The following is a 13606-nucleotide window of genomic DNA, read 5'->3' on the forward strand; positions in this document are numbered from 1 at the left end:
GGTCGGAAATGCATATATGCATCTGCATCTAGTTGGCGGTTGGCAACGGCGAACCGGGTTGTCGAATGAAAGCGAAAGTGACATAAAAAAAGAGAACTGTCTCTGCTCGTGTAAAAAGACATAAATTTCTAATATTTAAATTGAATTTCTCGCGCTGTGAGTTCAAAACACTGCCGTCTAGCGCCGAAGAAAGATGCTTCACACAGCAGGTCGTGTTCTGATTTCTTCGTGGTGACCACCGCAACCGCCTGACCCCTCGTACACGACCGGTGCACATTTAATTTGTGACTAATTTAGCCGGCCTTTGTCAGTGTGCAGTTTTGTGCAGCGCTGCACAACGATTGTTCTAGCGAGCGATAGGGAGAGAAAGAGATGGACAGGTTGTACGCCCACAATGTATGGCATAAGGGTACGATCATTACAAGCGCCATACCGATGCGGCCATCGACACCTACCGAATGAGGGGGGTTGTTGAGGGGGTGATGGCAAAAACCACCCACGTTCTACATTTTTTTCCTCGCAACTCACTACTACTACTACTACTACTATTAAACCGAGCTGTGTCAAAGCGGTGATGTGTCAAAGTGACGTTTCGGATTGAATTTATTCATTCACAAACAAACACACACTCGCAGTGTGACATCAGGAAGTTCACCAATCGTGAGGTAAATGGTCGTCGGTATGGACAGCGGAAGTGATAAACAATGAGCTCGGAAATGGTTCCACATACAAGCGGCACACACAAACACACTCTCATACAAATCGAGAACTCGCTGTCATTCGGAATGGGCTTTAAATTTACATCGTTTTCGCGGACATTGTGTGTTTGTGTGTGTCTTGTGGACATATTTATCACCTCGCCGGCGCTCACAAACAAACCGAAGCAATCGAAGCGGAACAGGTTCAGCAAAACAGCCTCAGAGCTGAGAGATGAGAGAGATAGAAGGTAACAAAGCGGATCAGATGTCAAACCCAGCACCACCCCGACCGAAAAACACAATAACTTTTAATCAGCAATCATATTTTCTACTGACGTTTGCGTTTGTGTAAATCTATAATTAACCTGGCTGCACAATGGCCAATGCACCACTCTTGAATTCAATCAACACACTTCCAACAAGCGGTGACTTCACCGCGCCTGACAATGAACTCGGTGTTAAGGGTCTTTTTGCTTTTTTTTTGTGCTTTGCTTTAAAATTGCACACAATCCTAACGAAACCAGGGGCTGTCATCAAGTGCAGTTCTTTATGCGCGCCACGCTTGCCATTTTCCTTTCACTCACGTGCCGCTCATTTGCGCAGAATGGCAGCGGGCGTAATCCTGCTGCAGCTTATCAACGGCCATCTAAAATTCTGGACGGATGCCCGAAGCCGTTGTACATTTTATGGGACCGTTTGCATCCCCCGACTTGCCACGTCTGCTGGCAAAGAGACGTGAAGAGATGCACTTTGCACTCCCGAACTTTAGCCGCTTCTGAAGCTTCCAGACTCCAATCTCTCTCGCGCTGGAAACTGTAAAATGTGGCCATGCCATAAAGCGTGCAGCTTTACTTTCACTTCTACTGAGGGGAGCATATGCTAAGCTTTTTACCATTTCATGCCAGAATGCTGTTTCATTTTGGAACTCAGCCCAATATACCACACAGGACCCTGGGAGTTGGGGGTACGCTGCAAGGTTTTTCTGGGCCTGGAGACAAGCATCGACACTGTAGACTGCACTATCTTGGTGCTCGGTCGAGTGAAGGCTAACGCCGATGTCAATGGCCACGCGAGACAGGACGCGCCTCCGCCGTTCGTCTCCCTCAAAGTGCATCAGGACATTCAGGACTGCTCGGTTACGACTCTTTGTTGCTACACTCTAACACGCCAGACATCATGGGAAAAACACTCCCCAATACACACACAGACAGTTTGTGTGACTTTTCCCTTTTTCTTTCGCTGAGAAGGGAAACGAACCATTCGGGGAGGTAGTTTACGATTTTGGGAACAACATTCTAGCTCGGCGGTCGGTTCGTTTAGCCTTGCGTCGTACCTTCCCCAGCGTGTTTTTGGGTGGTTTGCTAGAGAAGTTTGTTTTAATTATTTATTCAGTGTTTAATTAAACAACAGCACTCTACCCGGCGCTCTGCTGCTGCTGCTGCTGCTGGTGCAAATTGGTCCTCCCGGTTGTTGGCTTGCCGGTGGTAGCAAGCGAACTTGCGCATCGATCGAAATGGGTTGTTTTTGGGATGGGTTCGAAATGGCCCTGCTACTTTACCCGACGCTCTTTGCATGGTATGGTAAATTCCACAGAAAGTCTGCGAGAGATTCCCGTCCATTTTGAACTATTCCAGTATAGATCCCTTCACAGCTGGACGATTCAAAGTTTGCTTATGACGAGGCCTTAGTGAGAGCAGCAAATCAAAACTAACAGACCAATTATTACCACACACTGTAACACTATTCAATTGCCATTCCAAACATGCGCTCCAAACACAACCCTTCTGCTGCCCAACATTTCCACTATCCCGGCAGCGGGGTCCAAGTCCATTTAGGGCGACCGGGTTTCGGGCCTGGCTACGTAACGAGATCGCAATGTCGCACATAAATGTCACCACTAATTACGAAATAAACTCCACTTCGTGTCTGTAGCCGAGGGATCCCCAAAAATTCCAACCACTCACACTCAAAGTGCGTGCCCAAACGATGTCCGGATTGGGGAAAAGGAGGAAGCAAATGGACACGAAGAATTGGGTCGATAAATCAATTCGGGCTTCCAAAACCGGCAGCTTGTACGTTGTCTGACGAAGAAGGACTACAAATGACGTAAAAAAACAAACACACACACGCGCGCCTGAGGCTGATCGTGGGGGCCCTCAAAAATGATACCCGTGTCACGATCGACCGTGATCGTATTACGTCAAAAAAAACGTATTAAAATGCTTTTTGACAGCTCGCTTGTTGTTGTGGGAGAGTGAGAGGGAGTAGGCACGAAGTCGGTAGGAGATTACGTGCCCGTTGGTGTGACACTTGGTGTGTAAAGCAAAACAAACAAACAAACAAACAGACAAACAACCGTGTAGCACAGAAGTAGGAGGCCCACGCGAATCGCCCTACGTGCTCTCCTCCAGGGGTGTAGCTCTACCGGTGCTGTGCTACACAGTGTTGTAGCGCACAATGAAGCAAACGATAAACTAGGTGACGAAAGTGAAACTGTTCGATTAAATCAACAGAAGGGAAGAGGAGGTACTGGGGGCGAGGTGGGAGGATCTCAATTAAATGCTATTCACCTCTGCCAGGGGAGGGCGACACACAATTGCTGCACGGGTAGTAAACAAAGATGGCGCTGATGACTGATGACAGACGCGCAAGCGCCATCGCAGCTACCGATCGACGATCGACAAGTGTTTGTGCGATCATTTGCAGCAAAAAAAGAGGCTCCAACAAAACGGGGTGGAAAGGCGAGAAAGTTTTCCTCCTGCTTTTGTTGTCGTTTAGTTTTGCTGCACTTTGCAAGTGGCCACAATTTGTGTGTGTGTGTGTGGCTATGGGGAACACAGTAGTAGCCCCCACCGTTAACGAGCGAACTATCCCATTCGATTGTGCGCTGATGCTGGTTAGGAGTTTAGACTGGGCGAAGGAAAGGGTGTGAGTGCGAGAGGGAAGGTTCGCGGTGGGGGCGACACACTGTTCGGTCCGCGCCACACTCCCGCGGTAGTTGTGTGCGGACGCAACTGAGCAAGCCTACAATCTGGGTCAAGGCTTAGCGCGCGGCTCAGTGTGTTACAACAAGGTATACATAAATAATAGCGCCGCCATCACGGATGGGCTGCCTCGCTCCGCTGTCTTGTGCCTCGAGACGTGTGTATGTGTGTCTGTCTCTGTATGTGTCTGTACCCGACCCGCATGTGCAACGTGTCCGACCGCTGCGCGAGAGACGGATCTTTCCTACCGGGTGACTACTATTATTTGTGGAAGTTCCGGAAGATACTACCCCTCAGGTGGAGCGTTGGTGGGTCGGTTGGGCGGTCGGTGGTTGCTTACTGAAATAACATCAACACACCAGTCAACAAACAACACACGGCACACGGAGAGCGGGTTGGTTCACATCGAGCAGCAGCAATTGTGAATCGATCAGTGCGAAGAAGCGATGAGTCTTTTGCTTTGGGTCGTGCAGCATCGAGGCATTAGACACATTACCTTCGCAAGCTTCTAGAAAGGCTGTTCGTAGAGGGATGAAGCGGGGATGTCTTGAAAAACAGAACCAACATCACAACGACAACGATGACGCCGGGTGAAGCAATCGATACTCTCAACCGTGCGCTCTAAGCCGGGGAAGAAGCACGGATGACAGTGACAGTTTGGGGAAGCTCCTCCGTACCACAGGCAAAGGGTCTCTTCTTGATGCGATCTGGTTCGCTCCCTTCCTATTGTTTCTCAACCACAGCCGCAGTCGTAGCACGGGAACTGCGGGCGGTGAAAACCGGAGGAGAAAAAAGCATTAGCCACAGCACAAGTGACATGCTTTTCGTCGGTTGCTTCACACAACCTGTCTGTCAAGTTGTGTTGCCGCACGGATCGATGGAAGCCGGTTCGGTCGACCTGTCAGCAGCTCACTAATGTTGCCTGAAGGCGCTAGAGAAAGAGAGAGAGAGAGAAAAAGAGGGTGGAAAATAACGTTTAACATTCTGCAAACGGTTCGTCTTCTGGGCCGTTTGACTTTCCCTTCCGACATTATTGGACATTAGACGGGGCACAAACAACAACAACAACAACACGCTCCGGTATCTTCATCCTGCACAACTGCTCACCTTCAGTACAACTTCCTTGAGGGTGACACCGTGGCAAACACACTTACACAAAAAACGAGGCCTTCCGGAGAAGAAATCTCCTCCGAGTCAGGTGCTGTAGCGTATAAAATCTCATTACGATAATGGTAATCATATTTCTTCGCCCGCCCCGCCGGTTCTTATACCGGTTGTAATTGTGCGAAAGGTGAGAGAGTGAAACTCTGCCAATCGAGGTTGACAGTCGGGTTGAGCCGTGTAGAAAAGAAAGTCGGAAGTCGGCAGTGTCCGCACCAGCCAGACCAGTTTCGCGTGGCGCGATAGGCCGAGAGTAGGCCAAGGTTAATCGCGTCGACTGCAACCCGCCACGGTCCACGGTTGGGGTAGGTTGTTGAGGTTCCAGGTTCGGATTCCATTTCACTTTGGACCGGACTGAGCCAAACAGTGACGTTGGAACACGGAAACGTTTCATTGCAGCGACAGTGTGAAGTTTTTGTTTTTCAGACATCGTTGGGATTTTCCAGACACGCTGATTCTCGGAACAATCATTTGCAGTGATGTGACAATGTGTGGGAAGTGAAGACGAAGTGATTGGAGCTCGTTGTCACGTATTTCACGTTCTGATCTCATTGGCTGGACACTGAATAAACCCCAACGGAAGTTGTGAGTTAGCTCCAGATGCATCTTAGGCAGCTCTGTACCCAACAAACACTTCCTGAACATCGTTGCCATGGCTTCTATTAGCTAGATAATTTATGTCATCATTCACTACCCAATTAACTCTCCATTCTGCACTCCTCCGGACGTCTCAAGATGTCACAATCTTCTGGTTATCGCACGAAAAATACACCTCTACGCTTTTTTTGTTTTTGCTACTCCCATTATCTGCCGGCATGTTTACGCAAGGGCATATCATGGCGTAATCTCTCAACCCGCGTCGTACCACGCAACGGGAGAAGAGGAAGAGCCCATGAAAAAGCATGTCCTTACAAATCGGAATTCAATTCGGGCATTATCTTCCTTCCCGGACGCACATCATCCTCGTAATTTAACCGTGCCGTGCAGGTTTCTTCATCCCTAGTTTTTTTTATTAACTCCAACCCAAGCTGTCTTCCGGCTTTTCGGCAAAAGGCTTTCACCAACACACAGGCCAGCCATAGCCATTGCTCCACACATTCAAAGCGTCTAGCCGTATTGATCCGGCTTTCCACAATCGACTCGACAGTCCAGCTTTCGGAAAGGACTCGTCGGCCCGAGCACACTATCAGTCTGTATTGGTGTCACGCTCCCTCCCCAAGAGGCCCCAAGCCAGAGGCTTTGGGTAGACAGATTTTCGGGCGGACCACTCGCTCTCTCTAGCTGTCTCTCTGTTTCGCGGAACTCGCCATTCTTTGATACCACCGCATCACAGCTGTTTCCTGGATGCGCCCTTACCCGCACCGCAGCATTTGTCGGCTCGTTTTCACCTACTAAATTATCCACGCCGGCTGAGTTCCGGGCCGTCTTACTTTCACTCTTGATGAGTGCTCGAGTGGGTACAAAAAGGAGTAGCCATCACGGCCACGAGCAAGCTAAGCGAAAGCGAAAGCAACCGAAACTCTCCGGAAGTTCCGGCACACGAGCGCCGCACTCACGAGAGTTGGAGCCAATATTTCCCACGAACCATATTAACGGGCCTCCTGCGAGGAACGATTTCCACCTGTTAGTGACAGCCGTTAGCCTTCCTCACTGCTCCATTCACCTCACCCGCTCAACTTCAACTCCACTCCATATTTCTCTCACGCCGGCAAAAAGGCAGGCACTTCTCTCCGACCGCGCCAGGCAGCAGTAGAACAGACAGTAGCACCAATTTCCGGAACACCGGGCGCTGTGGCGTTGCGACGGTGATTAATAAAAAATGTATGAACAAACGATATGATGGGGCAAACTTTTCATCATATTTAGGAAGCAGGTTGGTGAATATTTATGACACTGTTATGCAACTTGCTTCTACTCGGAAAATGGTTTGCGCTTTGCGGGTAGGTTGGGTGTTTTACACAAGCATTTATCAGCGCTAAACTTTCCCCCCTAAAAACTCCCTCCCGCAGAATGAACAATCAAACCCAATGACTGGCCTATCGCAGTCGCGGAAAAGCCTTCTGCTTCTGCTGTCTCTTCTCTGCTTGCGGGGAAAATCAATATCTATTGCTCACGGTCACGCGACCGTGGCACACAGAACAGCCAGAACCGGCTGGAAAATTTCCACCACAACCATCTGTTGCTCCGTACGTACGGTCGGTCGATTCCGGCCCGTTCTCGGGCTTATGCTAATGGTCTCTTCGCTAGATCCGCCGCTAAGCCTAACATAAAAGGCGTATGTTGTGTGCGTTTGGCGGCGTTTGGCGACCGGTTTCCGAGAAACACACACGCTGGTGCGTATGCCGATCGATTAAAGCTTTGCTCCAACGCCACAAATTGAACCTCATAATGCACGGGGAAATGTTTCGGCTCTGGCCTCTCTAGAATCTCATTCGTTCTGATGAGGTGAAAATTGGTAAAAACAGTTTAAATTGTTTACAAACGATCAACATTAGCTAACCAACATTCACGTGCAACGTATTGAGTTCACTTGCCCAGGGTAAAGGAGGGAGCGTTTGGACGAGTTTGGAATCTGTTGATCTTCAATCAATTTTCCGCAACGCTCATCGACTTTTCCACCATCGAGGGTGGGGCTCGTGTTTTGGGCCTCTTTTTTATTGGGAGTCACTCGTTGTTCCTCTCTTTCTCTTGCTCAGCTTTATGTTTCTTCTCGCTCTTGTTGGTGGTTAGAAGTCGATGTTTTTCTCTCTCGAAGCTTCTCGTTCCGGTTGTGTCAGACAGCGTGGGGTGTAAGCTTTTACGTAACGTTCGTAACGCCGCAACATCTTTCTGATAAGGGTGTGCTGGTTTGGCGAGGGAATCCCGAAAACGGAAGGTTAATGCACGAACAATTTCAATTGAGTTGTCTGCTCTGGTCATTCTTTTGTGTTTGTTTTTGGAGCTGTCACTTAGATGGCTGTAATAGATTTATTTGCGTTCTTGGTGTGCAAATTGGAATAAAACAAGCTGAAAAACTGTAGTTAAAATATTTTAAGTAAAGAATAGAGTTGTCTTTATCATTCTGTAAAATCATTCTAACCTTCAACAGGCTTCACTGAATGTAATTTTCTTCTCAAAATCCATTAAACCCCGTCGTGCATGCACAACACGTTCGATTCTCACTTGTAAATTGTTTTGCCGGATCGTCATCGCCCCCGGGGGCAGTCCTTCAAACTGTCCACGACCGGAACAGACCTTCGATTCTATCGCCTACGAAAGTCACGAAACACGGCGTGCCTGTGCCCTCGGCAGCTGCTTTTACCCACTGATAAACCCCCGGTCCCGATCGTAAATCGAATGATCTCAACTCTGACCATTCCTCTCTACTTTGCTTCTTCCTTCACAGTGGACACCGAGATACCGATCCTGCCGCAGTCGCCGAGCCCGCCGCCACAGCAACGGTCCTCCCTGGCCGGTGGCCAGTCGCAGCAGACGGCCAGCCTGCTGGCCAGCACGTTACAGCCGTCCCAGCAGCACAGGCCCCTGCTCCATGGGCTCCTCAGCGGTACGCACCTCCCGCAAGGGCCGTACCACCGCGGCTACAGCACGTCCAGCACAGGTTAGTGAGCCCCAGTGATGAATTCCAACGTTTGCTTGCTTGCTTGTTAATTTGTCGATGTAGCATCTTCACGTGTCGTTGTTTTTTACACTCGATTTCCTCTTTTTTATTTGAAACACGTGTGCACAAAGTTACGCGTGAAGCTGCAAGCTGCTGAGTTAGGTTAAAAATAGAACAAAATATCACGTGAAATTTTAAATGCTCGTGTAAGATGAACGCTGAGCCTTGCAGCTTCACACTGGAATGAAATCATTTTCTTCTCATTAATTAATGCACTTTGTTTCCGTGTTCTTCTCACATTGAGTCAGAGTTCTGTTTTGAGTATTTTTGTTTGAATTTCAATTTTAAATAAATAATAAATTGGAATGCAATGTAGATATCTGTAACTAAACGAAGTTCCTGAGGCGCAATAGGCCTTTTCCTTGCCACCTAACTAACCACCTAAGAGCACTCCACGGAAAAGAGCAAACCTAGCGCTCATTGCTCATCCTTTGGCGCCTCAAAATCCTAGTTAATTTTAAACAAAACAATCAAAAGAACGCTCCGTATCCGTACCGGAACGCATCTTTCTGCCGCAACAAAAAAATGGAAGCAACCAACAACAAAAAAGGCAGACCCCCTTCTTGTTTGTCCTTTGGCTTTCGGTTGCGGTTGCTGTGCCGTCAAGTTTCACGCAACTTTTCCACCAAACAAAACGTGCGCTCACACTCGCGCGCGCTCGCGCAAAAGGGGCAGGGAAAAGGATTCTGTTCGATTTCTGTGCCGGGAGACCGGTGGGTTCGTCAAGACGCCCAGGATAGCCCGCGTGTCGGTCACCGTTTTCCGGGATGAAGAAGACGAGCAGCAGGATGATGATGAGGATGAGGATTTTGATGATGGGCTGTCTTCGGCCGCACGGCACGGCATGTCGCCACTTACGCGCGATTCCGGTGCGCGATACCGGGCCCCGGGAACGGGTTTTCCTTCTGGACTCGATGGCTATTTACTTGCATTGTTCATTTGTTTCTGTTCGCGTTGTGCGTCGTTTCCAGTGGATGTTTACCTTCACATCGCCCGGTTGCGTGTCGGGTGAAGAACCGGTGGCTGCAAGGGTGCATGTCCCCTTCTTCGCTCGTCAATCGGCGCCGTATGTTGATTATGTGGAATTATTACACATGACGAGTTGTAATTATGAGACGCTCCGGCTAGCGCGAGCACATCGCGTCACGCGGATCCATCAAAATATTCCCGGATTTCGTCGTTGGTTCTTTTTTTGTTATTAATGGTGACCAGTACTAGGTTTTTCCATTTGCCTAAGCTATAGCTCGGTGCTCTACACAAACACAGCGGGAGAAAGACACCCTTTGCCGTGATCCGTGCACTGATTTGTTGTTGTTTGTTTGCCTTCTCGCTCTCTCTCTCTCTCTCTCTCTAACCCGAGAGTCCCGAGAAATGGTGCAGAAAGTATTAAAGAAAAACGCGATCGCGACCTTCTTATTCCCCCCTAGTAGAACGGAGGCCGCGGACAACCGCGCGAGCTGAGAAACTGCTGGAGGAATTTTAAAAATGTCAACAAGCAAGCAAAAAAACAACATGGCTTCAAAGGGAATGCGTTCTTCTGCGTAAGATTTACGAGCAAAAAGGACGAAAAGGAATATCCGCGTGAAAGAGAGTGATAGAGAGAAAGAATAAGCACAACGGGTTTGCCGAGAAAACTCCCAATCAAAAAAATAAAAGGTAGCGGTAGTGACCATTATGAAACCGGAAGTATCTTTGGTCCTATAGAAATCGGAACCCATCAAGCAGAAGTCAAGGGAGCGAAGGATCATCTCTGAGCTAAAAAAAAGTGATGGTAGAAGAAGAAGGGAGCAATAGAAATGCAAATCGGCACACTAGAAGTCCTTTTTTTTTTGCTCCGCCGTGCGGCAGTTATCGTTCACGGCCGATCATTCTTGCTTGACGACGGTAGCCGACGGGCCTGACGACTCTAAATGGACGTGGACGATGCGGTTGGATTGAATTTATTTATTTTTATATGAGGAAATAAAAATGTAAAGCGTCACAGGGACAGGAGGAATGGGGAAGAGGGGCATCAGAGCAGAGAAATTTCACATCTTAATGGAATGCATGTACGAGGGAACTGACTACAATACAAAAAAGAGTGGCAATTAGAAGCTGGAATACGTTGATGATGCGTCATGCGTCAGTTTCTTGCCAAAGTGCAGCCTTGAATTGGAAAGGTTTTGGAGTAATAAGACATATCCTTCGAGGAGATATCATTATTGACAGCTGTCAATATTCTTAGTGTTGACAATACATTGAATATCCTGAAGATCTGAAGAGTTATTCAATCTCACAAATCCTCAATCTCCCCTAAGCCTGATGGACAACGATTCTAAGCCATCATAATGCAAGCACGATGGAAGGGTCACATTTCACCCCACCCTCATGCGCCATTATTGCAACGTCTGCAACATTCTCTTCTCCCCCCACCCACGGAACTGTTGACTCATCATGCTGCAAATCATGGAGCAACCGCAAACCCGCAACTAAATTGCAAACTAATGCTGCAAATCCTCTCGAAAAACGCGTGAAAAAGGGGTTTTTCTTCCATCGAACTGCAGCTTTCTTACTTGATCATCCCAAATCAATATTTTCCCAACAGATGCCTTCCCAGCAGCTGCCGCACCAATGCAAACGGATGCAGCAATGCAACTGGACGCTTGATGGAACCCAAAATTTGCTTACTGTGTTGTGTGGGTGTATGCACAGAAAGGGGAAAAAAGCGTTCTGACACAATCTGACGACCGATTTTGACCCTTTCGCATCAATTGAGTAATCAATGTGGCATTGTGCGTGCGCGGCGGTCTGCGGTAATGTTTGTCCCATCATCATGGCGAGCGGCTGGCAGCTGCAGCGTGGTGACATTGAAATAGGAAACCCCCTTAGACCCGTGAAGGATGCCGCTCATCTGTTACTGTCAAAATCGTTGCCCCGTGTGTGACTCAATCCACGTTAATGTGGCACGTGGATTGAGTCACACAAAGGCGTTCTTCGGCTCTTCGGCCGTACCTTCTGTATTGCTGCTGCTGATTATTGATCCCATTTTTATTCCGCCAGAAGAAAAGCCCAATTCTCGGCTAATCCTTTCTCTCGCTCTCTCTCTATGTGTGTGTGTTTTGTTCTTCGCTTCACAATGATCGACGAAAGCTTGGGTTTGCGTTTGTGTAAGCGAGATTCCGGGATAAACATTTGGCTAATAGTAGCAACCCCTTTTGTGTTGCGAATATGTGAATGAAAGCCATGCAAACCCTGCTTCATGTATCCTTCTTTTCCTTTCGTTTGGGACCTTTCGGACACACTTTTGTGGTTGCAAATGGTTGCAACACCGCGTCATGCCGCGTCAACTGCATGGTGCAACAGATATGCTCTTCACTCGAAATTCTTCAATAGCAGCAAGCACACCGAAACCGATTGGAGAGGATTTTAATCTTTAACCATGCCGAATGAGGGCGGTCTGAAAATAAGGGACCACAATGCCGCCGAGGAAAAAGGGATGAAATAGGTAGCAAGAGCTATTTACCCAGACACAGCACGGAGCAGATGCATGCATTGTTGAATGTTCCTGCAACTCCAACCGCGCCAACCGTACAGGTGAAGCGAAGGGATCAACGGCAAACAGATTAAGAGCTGCAGTGCAAACAATCCGAAAACGACGAGGAGGAGGACCTTATTTGCACATTGACCGGCGGGTGTCATAAGTTTCACTAGGTCCTATTTCACAAGCACAAGCTGTACGGTTTCGCGTCATAAGGAATCTTCATCCTTTTCCCCTTTTTCACCCCGTCAGACAAGATCGATCGATGATGCAAAGTCTGTCTTGTGGGAAGAGCACGAACGAGGCGGAAGAAATAAAAACCTTCCCATTTTTTGGGGTTTTTTTAGTCGGACGATGAGGAGATAAATATTTGAAAGCTCTCTCGTGTTCGGGCGACCTTGCGAACGGAAGATGCCCTGTCCCCACCTCTTGCACTGTGCTGTCCGACACAGCGGGGAGGGGTATTTTACATAACTTTCACTGTCTCCTCACCCGTATTTTTGTGCCGATTTGCCTGTACGCACGAGGAGAAAAAGTGCCCGATCGTTTGAAGTGAACAGTGAGCCGGCCCCATGCATGAGTCATGATGGAAAAGGTTTGTTCCGGCACACTCTCCTTCTTCCGCATGGCATCGTCTGCGATACATCCTTTTCTGGCTGTCCGTCCGTTCTTCCCCCTACACCGCAGGACATTACGCGGGGGTCCTTTCTTTGGGACACACTTTGGTCCTCTTGAAATCACCGGCGCACCCGAATGCCGGAAATCGTGTTACACACACACACTCTCTCTCTCTTTCTCTCTCTATCTCACTATCTCCCCGACTGGAGTGTTCATCGCACTTTGTTTTATTATCTGCTGGACAGCCAGGAGGGTGGCAAAAGAGAAGGAAAGAGCTTCCGGTTGCTGGGGCTCCTTGGAAGTTCCCCGGAATAGGTTTCAGCATCTTGTGCGCAGTGAAAGCTTTTCCTGAACACACCGGCACACAGTAGGCTTTGGCGTACTGCTCGAGCCTCAATCAGTTATTCATGAACGCCGGTGTGAGTGTGTGTGTGTGTGGTGTACGCCCAGTAAGGTAAGGATCGGGACCATAAAAGAACTCACGTAACTTGCCTTCCGGGGACCAACCGGCGATGATAGCAAGTTGATTTTGTAATTTCCGCTAGCGAGAAAAATAGCTACCGATGAGAGGGACGTTCCTGCCAGTTGTCTTTTTGTTTGCGTTGGCGTTCAAACATGAAACTATTTGTTTTAGAGGACTTTTCAAGTTGTAAAGGACATTGCATTTGCTCGGAACAGGCCAAAATTTAATGCTTTTTTAAATTCTTTAAATTCTTTTAAATTCTTTTTTAACACTGGAAACATTTAATCTAATAGAAACGCCTTAAGTGGCCAACTCCGAGGGTCCTTTCCTTCTCATCACCCCATCTCCGATTCAATCCGGTTCAAATGACAGATGAATCAATTACGCCAAGCTGTTTCGTTATGCGTCTCGCGCAAAGTGACACCACGCCAAGTCACCACCGCGCAAAGACTACACACGTAATAGTGTAGCATTACCCCGCCTTGCGCTTTTTCTTTTGGCAAACCA

General features: G+C 48.3%; 1 protein-coding gene across 1 annotated transcript in view; it reads left to right on the top strand.

Moving 5' to 3' along the window:
- Positions 1 to 13606, top strand: part of LOC120896625 (ecdysone-induced protein 74EF-like) — a 211725-nt gene that overhangs the window by 176227 nt on the left and 21892 nt on the right. Inside the window, 1 exon segment of the mRNA XM_040300881.1 lies at positions 8229 to 8441. Coding sequence (XP_040156815.1) covers positions 8229 to 8441 — 213 coding nt within the window.

Source organism: Anopheles arabiensis, chromosome 2, assembly GCF_016920715.1.
Source record: "Anopheles arabiensis isolate DONGOLA chromosome 2, AaraD3, whole genome shotgun sequence".
NCBI lineage: Eukaryota > Metazoa > Arthropoda > Insecta > Diptera > Culicidae > Anopheles > Anopheles arabiensis.